Source organism: Adiantum capillus-veneris, chromosome 20 (genome assembly GCF_014529385.1).
Source record: "Adiantum capillus-veneris isolate H3 chromosome 20, ASM1452938v2, whole genome shotgun sequence".
Taxonomy (NCBI): domain Eukaryota; kingdom Viridiplantae; phylum Streptophyta; class Polypodiopsida; order Polypodiales; family Pteridaceae; genus Adiantum; species Adiantum capillus-veneris.
Window position 1 is genome coordinate 144,558,780 of NC_140950.1, and position 20,950 is coordinate 144,579,729.

General features: G+C 47.6%; 1 protein-coding gene across 1 annotated transcript in view; it reads right to left on the reverse strand.

Annotated features, from left to right (window-relative positions):
* LOC147433356 (protein decapping 5-like) overlaps positions 1 to 20,698 on the reverse strand; it is a 45,828-nt gene extending 25,130 nt beyond the window's left edge. Inside the window, exons 1-3 of the mRNA XM_086492945.1 lie at positions 20,452 to 20,698; positions 19,665 to 19,765; positions 19,513 to 19,584 (exon numbers count right to left, since the gene is read on the reverse strand). Of these exons, the coding sequence (XP_086349071.1) occupies positions 19,513 to 19,584; positions 19,665 to 19,765; positions 20,452 to 20,590 (312 nt within the window). The 5' untranslated portion in view covers positions 20,591 to 20,698. The remainder of the gene's footprint in view (positions 1 to 19,512; positions 19,585 to 19,664; positions 19,766 to 20,451) is intronic.
* Between the last annotated feature and the right edge of the window lie 252 nt (positions 20,699 to 20,950).

The following is a 20,950-nucleotide window of genomic DNA, read 5'->3' on the forward strand; positions in this document are numbered from 1 at the left end:
TTTATCATAAAACCATGGAATTCCTAAAATAACATCTGCTCTATCCAGGCACATGATGTGGAAATCCAGGTTCTCTTTGTAATCAACCAGCTCGAGCGACAAGTTTGGAACCATCCGATTCCATACATACGTATCCACGCCACGAGCCATCTTCACACGATACTCATGGTCACTGTCCCGCGTCCGCAGGCTCAGTTTCTGCACCAATTTTGCATCCACAAAATTATGTGAGCTTCCATTATCAAGGAGTACGGTCACGTCATGACCATTGATCTTCCCGGGAAAACAGAGACGATCGTGCTTATCAAACACTTTGGTGCTAAAAGCAGAGTTAGTGCATGAACTGTGCGCTAAATGATGGATTTCAACTTGAACACCTGAGATCTCATGAATCTGAAGTTTGAACCGAAAGACTACCTTGCGGTTTCTGTGTCTTCTTCTTCTTGGGGCAATCCTTGATTTGGTGACCCGTCTGGCCAAATCCGAAGCAAGCCCCCTTCTTGACTACATCAACAACTGAAGCATTTCTGGCTTTCTTCTTCTCCTGAGAAGATCTCGGCGGTGATTTGGACTTATGCTGGAATTGGGATCGCTTCCTCGAAGCGAGTAACTCTTTCTCATAGACCTGCATGGTCATCTCTGGCCCTTGCAAAATTCTGCTCTCATAGGCTACTACCCTGCCATCTTGCATTAGCACTGCACCAATGCTACTACCACAGGCATCACATTGGACCACAAATGACTTCCTAAGATCCGGCAACACAATGACTAGATCTGAAGTCATCTTTTCCTTTAAGAGATTAAAAGCTGAAATCTCTTTCTATGTCCATCTAAAGGTGACTGCCTTCTTTTGAAGAGCATGTAAAGGTGAAGCAATCTCAGCGAAATTTCGGATAAACCTTCTGTAATAGGAGCATAGTCCCAAGAAACTTCGGACATCATGCACCGTCTTCAAATCTGGCCATGACTTGATCGCTTCAACTTTTGCAGGATCCATTCTGACACCATCCTTTGAGACAATGTGTCCCAGAAAGTGGATCTCTTCCAGGAAAAATTCACTTTTCTTTGCATTGATGAGCAACCTATGACTGCGTAGCTCTTTGAACACAATGGCCAAGTGATGCCTATGCTCCTCTTCATTCTTTGAGTAGACTATCATGTCATCAAAGAATGTACCAACAAACTGCTGGTGTGGACGGAAAATTCTGTCCATCATCCTATTGAACGTAGCAGGAGCATTTGTGAGACCAAAGGGCATCACTAAAAATTCGTAAAGGCCAAACATCGTTCTAAAAGCAGTCTTGTGCACATCCTTTGATCTAATGCGGATCTGATGGTACCCACTCTTTAGATCTATCCTGCTAAACATAGCTATTGCTTCTAATTTGTCCATAATATCATCAATTCTAGGTATAGGGAACATATTCTTGATGGTATTCTTGTTCGGTGCACGGTAGTCGATGCACATACGCCATGAGCCATCCTTTTTCTGCACGAACAACACTGGAGAACAGAATGGAGATGAACTGGGCTGAATCAGCCCCTTTTCTAACAGCTCCTGTACTTGGCCCATTATCTCTTTCTGCTGAGCCACACTAACCCTGTACGGAGGCTTATTTGGTGGGCTATTGCTTGGCACCAAATCTATCGCATGGTCCTCGGGTCTCTCTGGCGGTAATTGAGACGGTAATGAATCGGAAAAACAGTCACTATACTGTTGTAAAAACATTGACCTTTCTTTATCTAGCACAGATAAATTTGATTCATCATCTGACACTTCACGTGCAAAAACCAAGTATGCAGAAAGATGCTTTTTCATTACAGAAGTAATAGCAGAAGCTGATACAGTGGGAATAGACTCCCCTTTAAGCTTTACATCCAGAATGTGAGTCTTTCCCCTGCTCTGTACAATGATCTTTTTGTTGTAGGCATCCATGATTCCCTGTACACGAAACAACCAAGGAATACCTAACAACACATCACATCCGTCCAGTGGCATGATGTAAAATTCTTCAGCATCTACATAGGACTGGATATGTAGGCGCAACTTTCCAATGATAGGCGTCAAAGCCTCTGTATGGCCAGGACATGCCAAACCTGCCTCTTCTGTATACCACATCTCTTCAGGTCTAATTCCCAACTTTGAAGCCAATTCTGGGGAAATAAAGTTGACTTTGGCACCTGGATCAAAGAAGATAAGCACTGTTTGATCCCTGACCTTTCCCCATGCTCTGCAAAGCTCACTTGCATCTGAATTTGGCTTGTCGCCCACCATATCTGGCACTAGACCAGCCATGGGCTTCTTTCCTTTCCTGTCCTCCTTGTCTTCAGAATCAGCTGGCCTTTTCTTTGTAGGACAATTGTAAGCAATGTGGCCAGGCTGCTCACAAATAAAGCATTTGTTCTCTGTCCTCAGGTCCTTCTTTTGCTCTTCAGACTTGCGAGAAAAACGTCTTTTCCATTTCTTCGCTGGTCCCTTTTCTGATTCAGCCAAAGCTTTGCCTTTCCCTGCGTTGGCTGGCTCCTGAGTCACTTTAGGAACCTCCTTGGAAACATACTTCTTCGCTGAATTTTTCTTGGTTGATCCTTCCTTGACGCCAGTATTGAATTCACAATCTTCTCCCTTGAGCAAACCATTGCCAGTGTTTGCTACCTCGATGAACTGCGTCAAAGTAGTGACTTTGGTCTTCATACAGTACTTTCTCAATCCTTTAGGTAGGCCACAACAGTATTTTTCAATCTATTCTGTCAATGGCACAAACCTATAGGAAGTTACTGGAAGTAGAGCTTTCCAAAACTTCCGATTGTAGTCATCCAGATTCTTGCAAGTAGCAGCATTAAGCTGGTGCCATTCTGTCATGACATCTGCTTCAAAGTCATCAGATAACCATGCTGCTGCAAAAATCTGCTTGAAGTAAATCCATGTGGACGGAGCTTGCCCTTGAAGCAATAAAGTTGTCCACCATTGTCCCGCATTCCCTGTCAAGAAAGTGGCTGCCTTGCGGACCTTTGAAGCCTCTGTAAAGTTTCCCCCTGCATAGGCCTTGTCAAACTGCTAGAGGAATGAGAGAGCCTTCTTCCTGTCATCAAACCCTGTAAAGGTCGTGAATGTCACACCTTTGCCACCTTCTTTGTACGGAGTTGGCCTCTCCAGCGGCGTCAAATTGTCATATGGAAGTGACTGAAACATGGGAACACTGTTAGGGTTCATTTGTGTTCCCTGACCGCAATTAAGTTGACGTGGAAATGCCATATTTGGCTGCTGATTTGTAATTCCAGCCATACCAAAATTTGCCTGTGGCATCCCAAATTGGCCCTGAGTGCTCTGAAACCCTAATAGCATGCCCGTGACACCATACATGGGGTTAGGCATCATCGTTTGAGCACCCCCAAACACTGTTCCTGGTGTGTAAAACTGATTTCCAGGTGCATGACTAGCCATGCTCTGGAATACCGATCCACCTCCAAAATAGCCAGGGTGTACTGAAGGTGGTGGGAAGACCTGTTGCATAGCCTGTAGGTTGCTTCCCTGCCCATTAGAACCAGCTATAGGCTGTTGAAAGGTGGCGGGCTGAATTGGTACAGCTTGAAACACTGGCATCTCAGCCACCTGTTCTTGCACCTTAGGCACAGGTTGTGGAGATTGCATGTTCTCCGTCAAGTGTACAGGTGTTTCCATTGACTGTGCAGTATGAATCACCTATGCTTGAGCCTTAGCAGGCTTTTGAATATGATCCAGTGATCCAACTTGCTGAGACGGAAGAGGAGGTTGCAGAAAGGCTAAAAACCTCGGGTTCTGCATTACTTGTGTGAACATAGCCACAGCAGTAGCCAACTGGGTCCTGAATATATCATCATCTGTCTGTGGTGATCTTGAGGACTCACCCACTTCATGTGTCTGTTGACCTGTGAAGAGGAAACCTCTTCAGTCACATCATCTGGTCTATCAGCCATAATTGCTATTTCCTGTGTCTGGTCTATGATCCCCTGTGTCTTCAAGCCCAAACTGACCAAGGCTCACTTCTATGGGAAAAAGTGATTTAATCCCATCGATGGAACCATGAAACCGGCCTGTTCAATCCAAAAAGGGCGGTAGACTTTCCTTCAAACCTTGATTTAGCTTTCACCCATTATTAGTCGTCTATTCTACCTGTACTTTCAAGACACAACAAAGGGGAGAGGGATACAGGCTGCCAGATTGCACCTGTATGAGTAGACCAACACCAGATTGGCCCCTAACTTAGGTGCCCCTTTCGGTATTTCTTTATTGTTCAAAAGAGGGAATAAACGTTGTGGTTCCCTACAAGCTGCCCCGCACAAACTCGGCTGAATTTCCACTGTTCCGGCCTGATTTCGGCAACATAACTGTACTAGGACACTTCACAGTCAGTATTCCCACGCATTGACTGACTTTCCCGATGCATACGGGCACTTTGCAAAACCTGGCGAGAATCTGCAGCACGCTGAATTCTCTGTTTTCAGCCCCGAAAATGCGCCAGATCACCTGTACAGCGGTCCCCTCGCATCCCCGAACCTCCTGGGGGTATTAGGGTCCGTTTAGGGCCGAAACCCTAAACCTGCAAAAATACACAGCAGGCTGTAATTTACTGTTTTGGGCTCCGTTTTGCGTGCCGGTCGCATCCGTAGCAAGTCCTCGAGCTCCCGCACCTGTAGGGCTACTTGCCCTTTGAATCGGACGAGATTTTTGGCGTGAAACCTCTCCGAATTCACCTGTACCTACGGGGGATTAGCCGCTAGCTAATCCAGTACATGTGCAAGAGGCTCTTGCCTCGGCAATTGCGCATGAACCCACACAACTGTACATTGGTCAAATGAAAAGCCCACTAGAGGGGCATAACATACTGCCAAAGGGGAGAGAGAGGACAGTGCGTAGCGTGCACGGCATCACTCTTGGCACCGCACTGTGCATAAGAGGGAAAGCAAGCACTCCATAGCTCTCAACCTGTGACAGAGACTTGCAAAATGAGCCTCCCAGCTATAAATCACGTTTTTGCCTTCTCTATAAGTAGTAAACTGGCCTCAGAGTGCCAAGTGTCACTCATTTGTGCATTTTCCCGCTTTAGACCCTCGGGTCTAAAAATATCTCACCTGCAGCCTCTGTTGACTTGGCCACAGAGTAACAAAATGATCCCCATGTCAAACTGCACGTAATGACGCGAAGACATTTTCAAGTCCCAAAATAGCAGTTCCCTAAATTTTAGGAGATGCTGCCATTGTATCTTTCTAGGTCATCCGACCCTCTTTGTACACTGCGGCCACATCCAGAACTGAAATGTAGCCTCTGTAGCAAAGGATTCCACTTTGGCTAGTCAATGACCCCACTTTGGCTAACCATAGTCTTTGTCCAACCTTAGTGCTCTCTTGCCCTCAGGCCTGGACTCCCTCTGGACAGTTCCACACTAGCTATGCAATGCAGGTCAGTTAGGTTTCCCGAGGGGTGTTTCCAAAAAGTGAAAGTAAATAAATAATAAGAAAGAAATCAACAAAAAGGATAGATAGTAGTCACACGTTGGTGACAATCCCAGATGGCGGACCAAAACTGCTGCAGATAGGCATGGGAGAGGCTTGAATGTAACCAGAAACGCATACGAGTGGGCTGCTCTAGTTGCTGTCTGATCAATGCTAACCTTCCAATCCTGACAATGTACTCAAAGAATGATACAGGTGCAACGGTGGGGTCAGAGTGAGGCCAATGCCACTCTCCTAGGTCCCAATAAAGCTGAGATAGGACACGACCCTCCCACACCCAAAGCCTCCAAAGTGCAGCATCAGCGGAAGTAAAACGGGGGTCAACACAACGACGCTTCCCGCGTGAACCAACTACTCGTATGGCCTCCCATCGAGCGCCGGGGGAGATAAGTTGTGGAGAGGTGGCATCATATGTCAATCTAGCATGAATCCCCTGAGAGTAGTCAGTATCAACTGTGAACAGCATGGTGTCTAAACGAACTAATAAGAGAGTGCTCTGATCAAAGAGGCCTTCCCGGCCACAATGGGGGGGCATCTGAACCGTGCCTCGCATGACTGCAACCCACTGTGAAGGAACGGCAGAATCAATCTCAAGCAGTCTGTCGGTCACCCCGCGACCAATGTCATAATGTTCTGCCACAAAATCTACATCCAACATACGTGTCTCATGAAACAACTACATAGAGGCAGCAGGGCCAGTGTCCCAAGCAACGCAATCAATGTGAGTCCTCTCTCCAAGCTGACGAGGTGGATTAACATGGAAGAATCAAGAACTGTAGCATTCCAAATAAGAGGCTGGCGCTCAATCTCCTCACGACAAGAGGGAGGTGAGTGTATGATAGCCCGTCGCATGGAAACCCAAATCTGAAGGAGAGATCGGAGGAAGGGTGAGAGGGTGGAGGTGGACAAGGGGGCATCCGTAAAGAGAAAACGATACCCTGAATGCCAAGTATGACTGTCTCTAGTGCCGAGTCTTGGAGTCACTGTGCAAAGAGCGGCCTGACGAAGCATCTTCCAAGGTTCTTGACCGGGAAAAAGACCCCGAAAATAAGCTTGGTAAGAAGTGCGCGGCTCTGTAACTCTGGATCAATAATGCCAAGGCCTCCCTCTGACCTAGGACGAATGATCGTGGACCAGCGAACTCGAGCATGAGTATCAATAGTCCCATCTGTGCCACTCCATAAAAAGTTCCTCACTAGTCGGCGGAGCTGAGCTATCACACCGGAATGTAACATCCAACAGGAGGCCGTATACCATACTGTAGCCAGAATGACCTGGTTGGCGACCAATGGACGGCCAGCCAACGACAGACGACGTGAAGACCAATGGCATAGCTTCCTGCGAATAGACTGAAGTACGGGTGCAAACTGCTGCTGTGAGGAAACATCAAATCCAACCTGGAAGCCCAGATATCTGCATGTCTGACCCGACTTCAGCCATGTGAAACCATCAGCTACCCCCCAAGTAGGTATGTCATCATTGCCAACCAGTAGCCCATAGGATTTATGCCAGTTAATGCGTGCACCACTGGCAATGCAAAAAACATGTAGGGCCTCCCGCATGGCGTCAAGAGCAGGTAGCAAATAGCGCAACATGAGCATAGTGTCATCAGCAAACTCCTGATCAATAAGGTCTCGAGCTGTAGGTACTGGCATGGTCAAGCCACGAAATGCATGACTCTGAGCACGAAGAAAGTCGGACATAGTCTCTCCCACAAACAGATACAGATATGCTGCTAAAGGGCATCCCTGACGGACAGATCGAGAAAGCTCAAAACTCCGACTGACACGGCCACCAATAGTAATAGCACTGCTAGCAGTTCTGAAGAGAGCGAAAATGCCTGAGATCCATCTCGAAGGGAAACCCATCCTGGCTAAAGATCCTTCGAGAAAGTCCCACTCAACACGATCGTATGCTTTCTCGAAGTCAAGGATGAAAAAAGCGACAGGTTCAAAAGATGATCTGGCCCACTCTACTGCCTCATAAAAAGTGAAGATATTATCCAGGATGCATCGATCCATGACAAAGCCTATCTGAGAAGTATGAATAATATCTGGTAAGAACGGCCGCAAGCGATGGCTGATCAGTAACGCTAATATCTTATAGATCGAAGGGAGTAGGGTAATAGGTCTCCACTGTCGGAGCTGAGTGGTGTCACCCCCCTTCGGAATAAGAGAGATGAGACCTGAACAAAGATCCGAATGCATATATCCTGATGCAAAGATGTCCTGACAACCGCGAAGCAGTGGTATATGCAATACATCCCAATATGTCAAAAAGAAGGCTCTAGTGAGGCCATCCTCTCCTGGACAGGAGGATGGATCAAGACTCTCTATAGCAGCATGGAGCTCTGCAAGTGTAAAGGGTGCCAACAAGATCTCTACCATAGTGTCTGTACAACGGTGTCTAGTGTGCTGCCAGATCTGCTCACGGGCAAGTAAAACCTCAGTAGTGCATACATCAGCAGTGAACACTGTTTCAAAATAATCTGCAGACATATCAAGAATAACATCGGGATGCATATGTAGTGTCCCCTGAGCATCGCACAAAGTCCGAAGGGTGGTGCCAGGAGAGCGTTCTTTATGCGTAGCGAAGAAGTCTTTATTCATTCGATCAGCTTTAGCTATCGAATGAGATACTGAAGCATGATGAGTGAACTCAGACCTAGCCTCCTGTACGCGACGAATCTCTTCTGTGAGCTATGTCTGTCTAGCGGCGAGATAAGCATCCTGACTCGTGAGGCCACTCCTCAAGCAAGCGCTGAGTGGAACCAAGAGGGATGTGAAGATCAGACTCGCGTACTCTCAACTGACAATGAATAATAGCAGTCTGGTCACGGCAATAAATACTAGACTGAGTAATGCAATGAGCAAGAAACTCTCCAGGGGGTCCACAATAAGAAGCATCCGTGGACCATAAGTCACGAATCTGCTGCTGCAATACTTGATTGGTGAGAACACTGTCAGGGATGCGGCAGCCTCGTCTCTGTGCAGAGGATCTAGTGAAGGAGATAAACAATGAGGTGGGTAAATGATCTGAGAGGCTAGTCCCTCTCCATATAGTAGTAAATCCGCCTAGAGCTGCTGCCCAAGGGCCAATGTAAAAACCATCAAGTCGCTATAATAATCTCCCCTGCTGTCTCTGAAACCCCCAAGAGTAATGAAGTGTAGCAGGGTGGTGACCAAAAGAGGGTATGTGCGAGGCGTCTAACACCTTGAATAGCTAGAAGAAATCGATCCCAAGCTGGCTGCTCATCGGGAGAAATGGATGATAGAACTGGAGGCGTGATGGCTCGCCAATCAGAGTCGCTCTCAATGTTGTTGAAGTCACCTCCAACAACCCAAGAGTCTACAGCAGGTAGAACAGCAGCCAAGGAGGACCAAAATGTAGCCCTCTCCCAAGGAGTAGTGGGTGCATACACTGACATAAAACCAATGATAGATTCCCGAATCCGAATAGAAACATAAACTGCTCTGCCAGCGACAAGTGTGTCATGCTGCTGAACTGAGGCCAAGTAACGTGGCCCCACTGAGATGCATACACCGCAACTCTGTCCATGAAGGCCCAGAGCAGGCTCCCAAAAAGTGCGGGCGCCCGAGGGCATGAGATTACCGAAAGGAGTGGTAATCTTATGCTCCTATACTAGTAGTATATCCACAGTGCCCACTACATGAGTGTGTAAATCTCTTGGAAGTAAAAGCTTACGGGAACCTTTTACCCGAGAAGTCTGTAAACCATTAGCATTCCAAGAAACTACATGTAAATCCATAGACTGCATGAAAGAGTATGTATAGTATCTGACTAACTGCGCATCTTCTTGGAGGCAACTGGACCATCCAAGGGGTGAGCTTCAGGCGGTAGGAAAGTAACCCGCAAGCCCTCTCTAAAATATGGTGTCTCATTGCACCAACTGCGGACCTGAGCTTGTTTACATTGCATTACCGATGCTGCAACTTTGACACCCCAAATGCGCATAGACATAGGAAGCACCACATCTAAGGATACATGAATGACCATAGGCAATGAATAGCAAGCATAAACATCACTCCACTCCATAGCACCAATACATGAAGGGTAGTGAGGAGACAAAACATCAGGAGCGCAAGTAGACAACCATAAATGAAGCTGAGCCATAGTCTGGGCGTGCACAAAATGTAGAACCTGATACTCGGACCATTCCTGAGCAGCGTGGAATGGAAGGAAAAAGGAATGGGTAGGCTGAGAGTGACTGCCACAATTAAAGAGGAAACACAACCTGTCTTGTGATGCATAAGGTAGAGTTGTACCCGCAATGGCCCTTCTGAGTCAACCGCACATCTCAACCCGATGAGTGCCCCAGGAAAGAGGGCAAGAACTGAGAAAATTGCGAGGAACATAAGTATGAGCTGCTGAGGGAGGGGGAGGACCAGAAGCTGGAGGGGGGAGAGTAAGGGCAAGAGGAAGAGGAGGAGGAGGGAGAGGTAGTAGCGGTGAATGATCCATCTGCATGGGAACAGGAACCTCGGGAAGAGGGGAAGGAGCGGGCGGGGGAACTGCAGGTGAAGGAGGAGCTGGTAGCAGAGGTAAGTGATCCTGTGGCGAAGAAGTAGAATGGCGAGGAGATGCAGGGGATAAGGGGGTGGTGGAAACTTGAGAGGGAGCAGGAGAGGTAACACCGGGGTCTGGCTGTGTTGTTGGTTGCTGACGAGGACGGAAAGAATGATTACGACCCACTGTCTGCCATGCTGCCTCAATGGGAGCTGAAGCAGAGGGAGGAACATGGAGGGTCGGAGCTCGAGGAACGCCTGTAGGCTGCTGAGGTGCTTTACTAGTAGGAGGAGGAACCGGCTTTGACGCTGACCACGTGGCTGAGCATGACTGCCACGAGCCGGCTGTTGTTGCCGCCGATAGCGTGGCAGGGTGGGGCAATCTCGCACTAAGTGTCCCATCTCGTGACAACGTAAGCACTGTCTTGGGCGGCCAGTGACTACCATTCGGAGAGAGTAGTCGCGATCGCGCATAGCCACAGTAACTGTATCTGGTAATGAAGAATCCCCAAGCACCAAGACCTGAATGCGAGGTGGGCCAAATGAGAAGATGCAGGATTCTGGAACTACCGTGCCAAAATGAGCAGCAATCATCTGAAGGAGATGTTCATCAATAAAATGGAGAGCCATATCCGGGAAGGAGAGCGTCAGAGGGAATCTGGGAATAAGGTGTCGACTGTCAAACTCCTCAGTGGAAAACTCGGGATACCACAATGTCAAGTAAATCATCCTGCGATCAGAGAGTATCGGAGAGCGAGCCAGGAGAGTTGAGGCAGTGGCGGGATCTGAAAGACGTACCATGAAGATGCCCCTGCCAAGGAATGTAAGCTCCGAGATCCGTCCGTGTGTAGTGCCCAATGCAGTCTGACACCAATCACGTATAGAAGATCGAGGTGGAGACTGTCCAATCATCCGGCCAACCAAGGCATGCTGAGCCAAGTGTTGTACTTTAGAGTCAATGCGTGTCAACAGGTCGCCAGTGCAGTCCACGCGACAGGCAAGTGGTGATGGAGTGCCATGTGTAGCACTCGAGACCGGCAAAGCCGCCATGAAGAATGGGCGAGACTGGCAAACGGCAAAAGCAAGACCCGAAGTGAAGCTTGAACTCTCTCTCTCTCTCTCTCTCTCTCTCTCTCTCTCTATGCTTCGTACAGAGGGACTTACAGAGAGATTCAAAAGGATACAGTATGCTGAGTTTTAATCTAAAACCAGCGATTTAATAAGTAATCCTCCAATTTCTATCAAGAATCAATAGAATCCACTGAAAATTTCCATTTTCTGCCTGTCGAATTGCTGAATTTTAGCAAAAAGCACCCTAAATTTCACCTGCAAATACACTTATGAGAAGAAAAACGATTGATTAAATAACCAATTCATCAAAAATTGCATGAAACAAATATTATCCGACTGAACCAATCCATAGGTGTGCACACGGTCCTTCGTGCAGCCAAGCCGGCTCTGATACCATGAAACGAACGCGGAGAAGGATCTCCCGACTACACAGACCGCCTATGAATACGCGTTGGACTAACCACCTGACCATAGCCACCATCTGGCAGCTCCCCCGTGCTGGGGCCAGCGTCCGAGGACGTAGGCGTGCACCTGTAAGACCGAGAGTCCCATACCACCCGGCCTCACCTCCTTGAGGTGACCTCGCGCACTCCTAGCCTCGTAGGCTAACAACTGGCACTCTCCCAATGGGGGTCGATAACTGTAAATGAGGCCTTGGCCTCCCTTTTATAATAATGGCCAGGTTCACACTACGTCCGCCTGGACACTTGACGCCCATCCCGACGGCATCTGGGCTAGATCCCCCCTCCTGTGAACGAGACATAACAAGGGTCCAACAAAGGGTCGATTACGTTGAAGGTGGAGTTTAATCGGTTTAGCCACCTCCCCCTGGCTTCATCAACCGCCGAACAGTTCATCAGCAAATGCGAAAACGAACGACCCTCTAACTGGGAGCACAGCGTGCAAATGCTGTGTCCGCACATGTAATTATCCGCCAGTTGAGCCCACCTACTTTTGCGAGAGCCAGCATTCTCTCCTCCTTCCTATTCACTATAGTGCTCCTATTGAGCTGCAGCAGGTATCCACGTGTTTGTTCAAAGCCGACCTCCTTATAGGTCTCCAACGCCAGGCACGAATGCCTCTCTTCCCACTTGTCCCATGCGTGGTAGCGAACTGAGCTAAAAGTCAGCCACTGGGATATACTTATTCCTCCAGTTCTGGGTTCTTGTGGCGACGAGGCGCTGCAGAGAGTGAAGGACACGCTGATCGTGGGCCCCCATAATTTCCGCGCCATCACAAATCACTGGATATACGCACGCCTTAAAAACAGTCAATCGAGACCATACAGGGATGGCTCGGTTCGCTACTAGGTGCTGACATGCGACCTCCCCTTGTCCGCTCGCTCCTTGAGGTTGCGTTCAATGGAAAAGGTCAAGTCTACGTCGATGCCAAGGTACTTATACGTTTCACCCACTGCAACCATCTCACCACCCAGAATAAAGATCCTCATAGAGGGATCCTGCAGGTCTCCGTGGAACACAGTGACCATGCATTTGTCAATTCCAAAGGTCATGCCCCAGGTCTTTGCCCATTCACTTACCTTGTCAAGGCTCGTTTGTAGGCTTTCAAGAGAGTCAGCAAGTAGAACCAGGTCCTCAGCAAAAAGGAGTCCTTTAATTCTCTTGAGGAGGTTGAGTACTTCCAGGCCCCATGTTTCCCCATCTGCGTCTAAAATATCGTTGATGTATATATTGAATAGACAGGGCGATCCCGGGCATCCTTGGCGGACTGCCCGCTGCACCGGAATCGAATCCGACAGTTGTTCCATTTGTCGGACTTTAATAGAGGTGGACCTGTAGAGCGCTTGGAAAAATCTAAGTGCTCAACTTTGTAGGCCAGCCGCAACGAGCTTTAGGAACAACGCCTCGTGCAGTACTGTGTCGTATGCCTTCTTGAAATCAATGTAGGCCGCATAAGTTGGTTTCCCATCCTTGTGACGGAGTTTCACAATCTCCTTCAGACATGCGACCTGCCCTATGCATTCCTCATTAGTACGGAATCCTGCTTGGCCGGGATTGAAGAAGTTCCTCTTTTCAAGTATCTTAGTGATCCGCCTAATCATGACCGTAGTGAGGACTTTTATGGCAACGGAGATTAACGCCATCCCGCGATAGTTACCAGTGTTGATCAAATCGCCCTTCTTGGGGATTGACACAATCACTGCGTCGCTAGCGCCGGCCAGGATGTCTCCGGTATCGTAAATGCCCTCAATCATGTGCAAGGCCCATCTCCGATCGTGGCTTACGCAGATCCGACCTAAGCCCCTTATCTTTCACAAGCACCTTAAAGAATTCGGGTGGTAAAACATCGCCACCCGCTGCCTTGTGCCTCTTCAACCGCCGACAGGCCTCCCGTACTTCATACCAGTTCAACAGGTCACATACCTCAGGCATACAAGGCCAGATGCGCACGTGTTTGTCATACCATGCAAGAGGATCCTTGCTGGTACCGTCCGTATCGGCAAATACCTTGGACTAGTGACCCTCCCATACTTGTAATTGCCTCTCTGGTTCCATTACTAGCTCCCCATTTGCGTTCAAAGGTTGATTGGCAATAGTTCCTTACCCCTTCCCAACTATTTTCTTGAGGTGGGTAAAGAATTTCTTCATTTGACCCTCCCTCAGGAGCTCATTCCCTTTTTCCACGAAGTGCTCGAAGGATCTTTGGTTACTATCACGGACAGCGACCTTCGCAGCCCTAGTGTTCACAGCCTTGTTCCTCACCTTATTCCAGGTGTCACGATTGTGACTATGTTAACAGCAATACATCTATTCCTAGTTGCAGATACGCGAAGTGCCATGCCAAGGAGGACCCCTGCGCTTGGATGGTCACACCCCTTCACCCAAAGGACGTGTCTCTTCGCCAAAAGGCGCACTCCTTCGACGACTGGTCACACCCCTTCGCTCTACGGGTGCGACTCTTCGCCCAATGGTTGCAACTCTTTGCCGAAAGGATGTGTCTTTACGTCTAAAGTCATGTCTCTTCACCAAGAGACGTGTCTTTTCATTTATGTCTCTTCGTCTCCTATATAAGGAGCCCTTGTATCACACATTTCAATCAATCAAACATAGAGTCTTCTAAGTCTTGTCTCGAGTACAGTTCAAGTTTCTTAAGTCTTAATCATGAGTTTAAGTACTTAATAGAGGATTAGTACCTAGAATCCTCACACCAGGTTGCAAAAGGGATCAGATCCTCCGTAGAAGAAGAATCTTTCTAAGCTCTAATACCACTATTACAGGCTTGGACGAAGACTGTTAGATTCTTTCACAAACAAAATCTTGTCTGCTCTGTGAGATTCTCCTCGAGAACCCATGTGTTGTAGAAGGGATCAGATCCTCCGTAGAAGAAGAATCTTTCTGAGCTCTAATACCACTGTTACAGGCTTGGGCGAAGACTCTTAGATTCTTGCACAAACAAAATCTTGTCTGCTCTATGAGATTCTCCGTGAGAACCCATGTGTGCTGCAAAAGGGATCGGATCCTCCGTAGAAGAAGAATCTTTTTGAGCTCTAATACCACTGTTACATGCTTGGACGAAGACTCTTAGATTCTTTCACAAACAAAATCTATTGTGCTCTGTGAGATTCTCCGCGAGAACCCCTGTGTTGTAGAAGGGATCGGATCCTCCGTAGAAGAAGAATCTTTCTGAGCTCTAATACCACTGTTACAGGCTTGGACGAAGACTCTTAGATTCTTTCACAAACAAAGTCTTGTCCTCTTTGTGAGATTCTCCGCGAGAACCCATGTGCGCTGCAAAAGGATTGGATCCGCGGTAGAAGAAGAATCTTTCTGAGCTCTAATAGCACTATTACAGGCTTGGACGAAGACTTTTAGATTCTTTCACAAACAAAATCTTGTGTGCTCTGTGAGATTCTCCGTGAGAACCCGTGTGTGTTGCAGAAGGGATCGGATCCTCCGTAGAAGAAGAATCTTTCTGAGCTCTAATACCACTACAGGCTTGGACGAAGACTGTTAGGTTCTTTCACAAAAAAACCTTGTCTAGTCTGTGAGATTGTCCGCGAGAACCCGTGTGTGTTGCAGAAGGGATCAGATCCTCCGTAGATGAAGAATCTTTCTGAGTTCTAATACCACTGTTACAAGCTTGGACGAAGACTTTTAGATTCTTTTACAAACAAAATCTTGTCTGCTCTGTGAGATTGTCCGCGGGAACCCGTGTGTGCTGCAGAAGGGATCGGATCCTCCGTAGAAGAAGAATCTTTGTGAGCTCTAATACCACTGTTACAGGCTTGGACGAAGACTCTTAGATTCTTTCACAAACAAAATCTTGTCTGCTCTGTGAGATTCTCCGCGAGAACCCGTGTGTGCTGCAGAAGGGATAGGATCCTCCGTAGAAGAAGAATCTTTCTGAGCTCTAATACCACTGTTATAGGCTTGGAAGAAGACTCTTCACTATTACACGCTTGGATGAAGACTCTTAGATTCTTTCACAAACAAAATCTTGTCTGCTCTGTAAGATTCTCCACGAGAACCCATGTGTGCCGGAGAAGAGATCGGATCCTCCATAGAAGAAGAATCTTTCTGAGCTCTAATACCACTGTTACAGGCTTGGACGAAGACTCTTATATTCTTTCACAAACAAAATCTTGTTAGCTCTGTCATATTCTCCGCGAGAACCAATGTGTGCTGCAGAAGGGATCGGATCCTCCGTAGAAGAACAATCTTTCTGAGCTCTAATACCATTGTTACAGGCTTGGACGGAAGACTCTTAGATTCTTTCACAAACAATTGTCGCCACGAGTTGGTCGGGCCGACCGGTACTCGAATCCAAGCATTAAAAGTTTGTCTAGGCTCAGTTCTGAGTCAGTTAGGCCCCTGGCCACACTTTATAAATTGTTGGGTACTAGGAAATTAACTCAAAAGATACATAGTGACACATGGCAGCACCAAAAGCTGTAGAAGTTTTTTTTTCCCCCTCCCCGAGAAAGAGATCCTTCTATTAGTTAATGAAACTACCCATAGGGCTACAACCACCTGTACTAGAGAGGTCTACAAAAATCAGAAGGAGAGACTCTCCCAATGAAAAAACAGCACATGTACAACGAGGCTAAATCGGGAAATGGGAGGAGGGAAAGCCACACAGGTGGACGGTAGTACCATCTGAGCACACCCTGGACCATGGTGAAGAAAGGCCGAGGGCGCCAGCGTCGAAGAAACGACTCTCTACGCTCCCGCATACAGACGGAGTTGCCTTGGAGTCTCTCATACTGTCCCCTGAGAGTATGGATCAGCTTTAGCCGAACAGTCTCTGCTGGTGGCACAAGACAAGGCTCAAAGATGCGGAAAGCAGTGGGCCCGCCAGATGAACCATAGTGTCGGGCCACAGACGAGCTCCCAACACTCCTCTCTCATTGCACCACTCCTGTGGAGTAAGCTCTGTAGCATGCTAGAGTGTAGGTCGACCCCCCTTATCACTATCATCCTGTTGGTGGAGGATAGCTCAAACTGTAATGCAGGTCCCGTGAGAAATGACCAAGCAATTGCCCCCCAAGTGTATTGTTGTGCTGTGGAAAGAGCTGGCATCAACCGAGGGACCCGAAGCCAAACCTATTGTGCCATAGGGAAGTCCCAAAGACAAGGACGCTAACTCTCCAAAGACTAGTCACAAGCTGCACATGCTGCCGAGAGGCGACTATGTACAAGCCAACTCTCGCTCCCCACTACTGTAGCTCTATGTGCAACCAACCACCACTGGAACAAAGTAACTCGCCGCAGCTGTTTGGCATCCCACAACATCGCCCGAAAAGCTGACAGGAACTCAGCTGTGAGACCCTCCTCCTGCCAATGAGGTGCTGAAGCAGGAGGAGACTCTCTCCGTGTTGCCAGTATGCGACGTCCCAGCGAACAGTGTACTGAAAGAAAGGGACACTTAGATGGTCGGCTGAGGAGAAAGGGTCCCTCCAAAACCACTCTCGAGGATCCCACTGCACTCATGCCAATGGACATCTCTCCCAAGCCCATAGTCTCTAGTGGCTAGTCTCAAGAGCTGTTGGGTCAGGATCTATGACACAAGTCCTCCCACAGATGCCCACAACTCTGATCCTAAAAGCAACACTCATTGGGGCCTCTATTGAGACTGTGTAATCGACCCTCACCCTGTAGCTAGAAAAACATGGAGGGTACAGTCTCTGAGTAAGCCCGAACTGCAATGAGGACCTCCAGTCGCGTCAGAGCCAACTCGAGAGGTGTAAGCCACTCAGCTGGTACTACCTCTGTGATGTCCTGACACATGCACTGCACCCCTCTCATGCCCTGTATCTAGATGCTCTGAAGCTCCTCTGACAAACCTGAGAACTGTAGCCAGTCACCAAAAGTGCTTGTGCTAGACCCTCTGCTTGGGACCCCAAGAAACATGAGGCCTACTACCAACCAAGTGGTCTCTCTGAGTGTTGACCATGGGGTTCCAAACAAGGGGCTGTCTCAGGCGCTCCTCCGTGCAAGTAGGATGGTGCTGCTCCAGGCCTCTCCGCAATTGCTCCTAGGAGCAAAGCAAGCTCACAGCAAAACAGTCCTCTAGTCTCCTACTCGGACCAACTCTGCGCATCTCTGTAAAAATCCATCTAGTCGAAGGTCTCCAAGGGCCTCCAGCCTAAGGCACTCTAGCTCTAAGCCGTTGAAGCAAAAACCCCTTCCGAGGCTCCTCCCCTGGAAGCAGTCCTCTGACAACAAACTTCCCAAGGAGGGCTCTACTCTGCTGTGCTTGGTCTATAGTCCCAAACCCCCCCTGAGAACAAGGTAGAGTGATGACCTGCCAAGCCACTTTGGCCCGGGCTATCTGAGTATCACGCCCTGACCAAAGGAAATTCCTGATCAGCCTCTCTATATGGCTGATGCAAGAACTCGAAAAGATCCAACAAGACGTAATGTACCACATAGTAGCCAACAACACCTAGTTGGCCACTACAACTCTGCTTGCCAAAGAAAGTCGTGCCGAGCTCCAATGTAACAGCTTCCTCCTCATGGACAGGAGGAGGGGAGCAATCTGCTGCTCAAGAGACAAGTCCAAGCCAACCTCACAGCCCAAGTATCGAACTGCAATCCCTGGGGGGGATCCATCTGAAACCCTCACCTAGTAGCCAATCATGCGTAGGAGCACTGCCAACTGAGAAAACCACTGTCTTCCTCCAGTTGATCAGTGCGCTTGATGCACAACAAAAGGTCTCAAGAGCCTGCTCACACCTGTGTAGGTTGGCCTCCTGGCCCTCCAAGTACAAAGTTGAGTCGTTTGCAGACTCGACATCGAGTAATCATCGCCTCGAATAGGGAGCGCTAAGCCACGTAAACCAACCTACTGTGAAACCAGAAATTTGCTCATCGCCTCAACATCGAACAGAAAGAGGAAGGGGACAAGAGGGCAGCCCTGTCTGACCGAACATGTGAGCATGAAACGATCTCCTCTACCTCCTGCCCCCTCAAGCTTCGCATTGGAGGGCTGCCCCGAGCATGGGACGAGTGCAATTAAGACTTCTGCAAATTAATCGACCTCCTCAACGAGACTGGTAAACCGGTCCATGTCGACTACGATGCGGTAGAATGTATCGTCAACAAGTTCAACACCAAGCGCACACCTAGTGGACATACCATTCTTGAGTTCAAAGACAAGGAGGAACGGCTCCGATTACTCCAACAATTGCGTCTCCTTAGAGACACCGGGTTTTGGATCGCCGAAGAACTCACCCCGACACAAGTCAAGCACAAAGGTGAAGAGCTGAAAAAAGTGCGTGAAGCACGAGCCAAAGGCAAGTGGGCAATATACCGCGGAGGGAAGGCCATTCTCCAAGAGTTTCGAACTCCTACACCAGCCCCTGCCCCATAGGACCCCCCCCTTAGGCTTTGCTTTTTCTTTTGATGGACCCTCAGTCCCTAACTGATATGTATCGATTGCCCTCACTTACAAGAAGTGGTTGTAATGTTTTGTTTTTGGTCCCATGGGTCATATCTGACCTCCGTGGACATAATTCTCTCTCTGTGTATGTGTGTGTGTGTGTGTGTTGTATCTATGTGCATGAGCATGTGTTTGTATGTATGTATGATGTATACCTGTCTACATAAGCACACATTTGTCAAAAATTAATTAAATGTGTGGGTGTGCGCGTGCACACGTATCTGTTTTATATACAAGTGTATATTCGTGTAAATGTACACTTGCTTTACATCATAGCTGTAGAATGTGGAGCACTATAAATGTTGAGCAGACTCTTCCATAAAACAAGAGAAGAAACCAGTACAAGTTACAAAATATTCCAACGACATCACTATGCGACGCCCTGAACAAAGCAATTGCAATCCAGATACTCATTACAGCTGTCCAAACAAGTACATGCCCGTGACTCTCAGCTACAAACACCTAAATACAGTGAAATTCCCCAACTACCAGCATCACTTTAGAAAAACCCTAGAATACAAACCTGAAGAGAGATTATAGCAGGATCACTGTGTATAGATGGAGGTGGAGGTGGAGACGATTTTACTTGCAAATCCTGTGCCATAAACAAGCAGTTGCTAAGTTATCAATGTCTTAAGTTCTACAAAACCCTAAAATCACAAGCCAAATAACTACCTTGATGTCTGTCCCTCGAAATATGATGAACTCATAAACCTTGTCGCTAGCTGGAATCTGAGGCCCATTATTCTTTCTGCCTTCCGTTCCAAAAGATCGAACTGCAATAAATTTAGAATAAATGTCTCTGAAATCTTCTTTCTGACAGAGCAATTACGCTTGGTGAAGACCCAATAACTCAACAAAGAAATGCCGGAAGGGTGCATGTTTCAAGGCCTCTCTCTTTTGTTAGGTAGCAGACTCGCTACCTACAATAAGTGAAAAAAGTGTTGTTCTGTTGTGTTTGGCTGTTTCTTAAGATGTAGCTTGCAGGTTAAATGAGTGGTGGGCTCTCAAAGCAATAATTACTGGTTTTATGTTCCATCAATGGATTCATCATATCTGCAACCATGCTCTGAAGTATGGTTTGAAAGCGAATTTATTGAATGATGGTATGTTATCAGAGAAGTCAGTGTGTATATGTAAACAAAAAACCGTCTGAGAGGGCATGACTACTTAAGAGGGAGAATTGAGAGACCACTAAAATCCCAAAAAATGTTCATTCATATGCCATTGATATTATCGTTTACCGAGTAAGTGTCAGCAATGCCCCTTTTCCTCAATGCTATCAGGGCAAATGGATCACATTTTCTTAAAGCTAGACATGGCCAGTCAATTTCACATACATTGATGTCAGTCGATGCATATACCAAATGCCTCTGTATGTGTGCTTGCATGCATGAGTAAGAATCTGTGTGTGTGTGTGAATATATATACATGACGGACTGAGACATCCGCCAAAGATTACCATTCTGGAGGGCGATATTAGAATTTTCTGTGTCAACAGTGTAGAGGAGGCCTTCATAGCGAATCTCGCTTTTGGATGTTAGGCTAATGAGACTCCCGATGTAGGAATCAGCCGGGCCGGCTCCTCCACTCTCCACCATGGCGCTCTTCCTCTGCTGCTGGACGACGACGACGGTGGACAAGATTGACAAAGAGATCAGAGAGTACTTATTTTACTACCAACGCATTGGCGAGCGAGCGAGAGATTTTATAGTAAGAAGCGCAAATGCTTTCATTAGCAAATCGACGTGGAAACCCTTCGAGGTCAAAAATTAAAATTTCGAGATGGAAGGGTCGATCTCACACAGAAGGCTCTCTCTCTCTCTCTCTCTCTCTCTCTCTCTCTCTCTCTCTTGAATAACAGGTCTTGAGTTCAACTCCTCGTCAGCTAGATCTTTAAGGTTTCTTGGGATAATTTCCTACGACGTTAAAACTCTCTTCTTCTTCTTCTTCTTCTTCTT